The sequence below is a fragment of the Lipotes vexillifer genome, unplaced genomic scaffold, assembly GCF_000442215.2.
Source record: "Lipotes vexillifer unplaced genomic scaffold, Lipotes_vexillifer_v1.1 scaffold1980, whole genome shotgun sequence".
Lineage (NCBI taxonomy): Eukaryota > Metazoa > Chordata > Mammalia > Artiodactyla > Lipotidae > Lipotes > Lipotes vexillifer.
Window position 1 is genome coordinate 1,272,607 of NW_006797999.1, and position 4,557 is coordinate 1,277,163.

The 4,557-nt window shown below is 51.1% G+C and overlaps 1 protein-coding gene across 1 annotated transcript in view; it reads right to left on the bottom strand.

Annotated features, from left to right (window-relative positions):
- The window catches only part of ARHGEF10 (Rho guanine nucleotide exchange factor 10), a 73,524-nt gene that overhangs the window by 24,772 nt on the left and 44,195 nt on the right, over positions 1–4,557 (bottom strand). Inside the window, exons 18-20 of the mRNA XM_007470024.1 lie at positions 1,341–1,456; positions 830–957; positions 556–656 (exon numbers count right to left, since the gene is read on the bottom strand). Of these exons, the coding sequence (XP_007470086.1) occupies positions 556–656; positions 830–957; positions 1,341–1,456 (345 nt within the window). The remainder of the gene's footprint in view (positions 1–555; positions 657–829; positions 958–1,340; positions 1,457–4,557) is intronic.

Consider the following 4,557-nt stretch of genomic DNA (forward strand, 5'->3'; position numbering starts at 1 on the left):
AAAAAAAAAAAAAAAAAAAAAAAAAGAAGGCAAGGCTAAAGAGACGTAGGGACAAGAAAATAATCAGAGTCACTCCCATCTCTGATAGAACCACAGGACTTATTTTTCGAGCTTAGAGGGTCTTCAGGGACAATTCGGTCCACTTCTGTGTTTCATGTCACAGGTGAGGGGTGAGGAAACAGCTGAGACGAGCCATCACTTTCTCATCCTGTGGGCCAGACCCGGGGCTGGGTCCTGCCTCACAGGCCACAGACTCAAAGGACTTTCACTTGTATGGAACCATCTCAACTCATATTAATGTTTTGTTATAATAAAAATGAGGTTTTTTCCCCTACAACCCTTAAATTATAACACAAACGTCTTAAAAGTCGCTGCACTAGGGTTGATTTTTTCCCACGTGGAAACATTCTTTCAGGTGAATGGATGAACCTGTTGCAAAGTTTACTTCTCAGCCGTGACCTCATCCTCTTGGGCGTGCATTTCATCACAGAATAGGAACGGACATTGCGTCTTGTTCGAACATGCCTCATTTAGCTGAGATCAATCGGCTCTTACCGAGGGCGAGCTTGGCCATCTGCAGGTTGTTGATCCAGGATTCCTTGATGGCGGCGGTGAAGGTATTGAACACGGCAGTGAAGAAAGTCGGCCGGCCGGACCTGCCGGGGAGAAGAAAAGACAATGCCCTCCACGCAATGGGCTCCATCGTGTGAAACCCAGTCACGGGGCCTGCCCCTCAGACACAATCCCCAAACCGCGAAGACATGCACGTCATGGCAAAGGGCCCTGTTCTCAGTGCTGGCCCGGAGGCTCCCTTCCGACGTTTACTGACTTGTCCTGCTTCCCTGGGAGCTGTAACTGGATCCGACAGCAGTCGGCCGCTCTGATCTCCTCTTCCTTCTTCAGAATGAGCCTCTGTAAGCCCGAGGTCCAGTCGTGGGCTACCGACTGGTTCAAATTCTAGGAAGGAGATGCACAAGCACACGTAAAGATGTTAATAAGACAGGACCATCCCGAGGGAGAGAAAAGAAGCGATGCCGAGACATGAAAAACCCAGGGAGACCAGTAACACTCATCTGACCGGGAAAAAAGCACCTTTGGGAGGCAGGTCATGTGGTGCTGGGACATTCCTAAGAGAACTGACGCTCAAGTCAGCCTCCGGATGAACAAAAGTTACACCAAAAGCGCTTCACCTTCTCCAAAATAGGAGAAAATACACGATCAGATCGATTCTTAAAGTAACATCAGTTCTCGCTTTTGGCAGAACCGGGAGGTGGGATCACATGCTGACAACGACTTAGAAATTAAAAGAGAATTTTAAGCCAAGTGGCTTCGACTGTCACCTGATAGTTTCCTTTGAGGTTTCCAACCAGTTGAGTGATTTGACCGACGACATTTAAGTCATGCAGCAAGTTTTGTAAATCTTGATACAGCTGCCCCGGCCCCATGTAAACTCTGTCTGCAAAACAAGACAACAAAAAGAGCACAAATCTCAGTCGTGTTCACGCCGGGGCTGGAGGAAGGAGACACAAGGAGGGAGTCTAGTTCATCCATATTTTTCCAAAAGTGAACGTTTTCAAGTAAGTAGATGCTTTTCCCTTTCCGACCTTTCATTTTGACATCATCTTAGACTTTACAGAAAAGCTGCAACAGCACAGAGTTCCCTGCACCAGGTCTTGGATGTTAACCTTGTAGAAACACAGAAGCATCGTTCAAAGCAGGAATTCCCACTGCTGCAGCAACACCAACCAGCGCGGGCTCTACTCAGACCTCACTGGCTTCCCCACGGAGGCCAGTTGCCCAGGGACCCGAAGGCGGGTCCCACGACGCAGGAAGCTGTCACACCTCCGTAAGTCTCCAGTCTGCTAGGTCAGTGCCTGAGGCCATCTCTCCCTGATGACCTTGACATTTTTGAAGAACGCTGGGCTGGTGAATTAGTCCATCGGATGTGTCACAATTTGTATTTTTAAAGCACTGTTGATGTAATCACTATTAGTAAAAGGTCCCTGGTCTCTAGAAATGACCTTTAATCGCAACCAAAGTTTCAACAACCGCGGTCTTCCCAATGCCAACCTGAGCGCCCCAGTGAGCTTTCTCTAAATGCTTTTTTAAAAGGATGGAGAGGAGGCCTGCAATGAGCTGGGTGGGTGCACAGGCTCCCAGCGCCCACGAGAACAGCACCCACCGCTGACTCGGGCTGATCACTTAGCCAAATGATCTAAGTCTGGGGGAACATTAAGCAAATGGTTAGCACACAAAGAGTTCTGAAGCTACTGGAGGGTTTCAGGAGTGAAGTGGGTGGATGGTGAGGATGGTGACTTTCTACGCACCTCAGTGTAACTCTTGCCTGACCAGTGGAGTCATCTGGAAGCCCTGTGTGAGCAGCCATCCCAGGGGGGACAGTGCAGAGATTTGGAGCTGATTTAGAACTCTGCCTTCTGTGTCTATAACCAAGAGGATCATAAATGAATAGGTACCTGTAAAGCCTCTTTACTCTTTATCAGAGAGTAGGTAAAGTGCAAGGTTTAGACAGAGACGGCAGAACAAGAAAGAAAAGGAAGGAAGGAAGGAAAGGGCAGATTCCTCTGTGCACCTTCTGAACACACAGGGACGCCCTGGAGGTGGGCGGATGGTCCTCGGTGTGAAAACAAGAAGGGCTCGGGCAGCCCCAGGGCAGCCCCAGGGCAGCCGCACTCAGACTCCTGAGTCGCCAGGAGCCTCCTGCCAACCTGACACACTGGACTGATGCCATCCACCGCCCGGCAGCTGGGACCTGCCAGGCCCAGCCTGTCCAAGCAGAGGGAGGGCCGGGTGGGAGCCGGGGAGGATGAGGCCCAGCGTCCAGGGTGGTCTAGAGTCACGTGTTGGAGCAAAGAGGTCGGCAGGCACCCGGGACAGGCTCTGGAGACGGGGAAGGACAGGAAACGGCAGGTCACAGGACTGGGCCTGGTTCCTCCTTAAAGCTGCGTTCACGAGGCCCCACCAGCCCCATCCTATCTCATCAAGGATAAAACCAATGCTGCCCGAGTCACCCCATCCCCAGAGAAAGAAGAGGACTTTTCCTGGCGGGTTAGAGTACCTTCCTTATTGGGCAGAAAGAGTTTCTCTGCCTTTACCCAACGGTAAAACATCTCAAAGTTCACACATGTGGTGAGCGTCAGAGATGCTTTATGGAAGGGCACGCTGGGGACACAAACACACAAACAGCGAGTAAGATGCTAATGAACCCAGAGGACGCGCACGAAACCCCACAGCATCCACTCAAGTCACACAAAACAGAACAAAGAGCCGTCCTTCTTTTCCCAAACCCTACTTTCAGTTTAGGAAAGAATCTCTTTTTCTGGCTAAATTCATATAAACAACAGATCTGCAAATCAAGATTTTTGTTGGGTGGACTTCCCACCATCTGGTCACAATGCCCAGCACCCTGGGTTTCTGGGAGCAGACGGCTTCTCACTGCGCCCGTCTCCATGGAAACCGCTGCAATTTGGCTTGAAAATTCAGGGTTTGAAAGCTAAGTGGAGTCCATGTGGCCAAGGAAACAGCAACACTGCCCAGAGACTCCCCGTGGTGCGGACTCAGGCCCCGGCTGGCGTGGACCGGCTGCAGCTCTGAGGCCGAGGCCCCTGTGTCACACCAGCCACCGGGGTGGTGGGAGAGTCCAGGGCCGAGGGTCTCCAGGCCGGAGGCGCGGCAAGGAGGAGTAAACGGGGTATGGAGACACTGCAAATGAAATCCAACCCAGAGACAGTGGGTGGTCCTGGGGTGGCGAGAGGGATGCAGGGCGGGGGCCGAGTAAACACCCCACTGAACGAGAGAGGCAGACCTGCCCCACCCAGCAGTCAGCGGGCCTCGGGACAAGCTCTCCTTTCCAGAACTTTCCTTTCATTCAGAAAAGTTTGATATCTTACAAATCAAGGACTTTTTTTTTACCGAGGAAGAACAGAATGTTAAAAATTACACATCTTCAGGGCACAGTCTGGACCCTGGGTCCAGGGCCCCTCCGTCTGCCTCTGAGAAGGACCAGAGCTGGCCTCACGTGCAAGATTAAAGCCGACCTCACGCAGGTTTCACTTCTGTTTGTATCATGAAGAGCACCTCCTCCCCGCCCCTGAGCACTTGCTTCTTGTTTATTCCTCACACTTTGTCTTCAGCTGGGCTCACTTCTCCGGTTTTATCTGCCCTTCTCCCACCCCGGCCTCTGCACTTGACTGTGGAGACCCTCCCTGCGTCCCCAGAGGGGCTCCGTCCCCCGCATCCCCTGCCCAGATGCTGCTCCCTGGAGTGTAAGGATGCTTAGGGCTCTTCCAGCTTTTTTTTTTTTTTTTAAGATTTTTTTTTTTTTTTTGGATGTGGACCACTTTTAAAGTCTTGATTGAATTTGTTACAATGTTGCTTCTGTTTTATGTTTTGGTTTTTTGGCCGAGGAGGCATGTGGGATCTTAGCTCCTGGACTGGGGATCAAACCCGCTCCCCCGGCATCGGAAGGCGAAGTCTCAACCACTGGACCGCCAGGAAAGTCCCTCTTCCAGCTTACTTTTTTTTTTTTTTTTTTTTTTT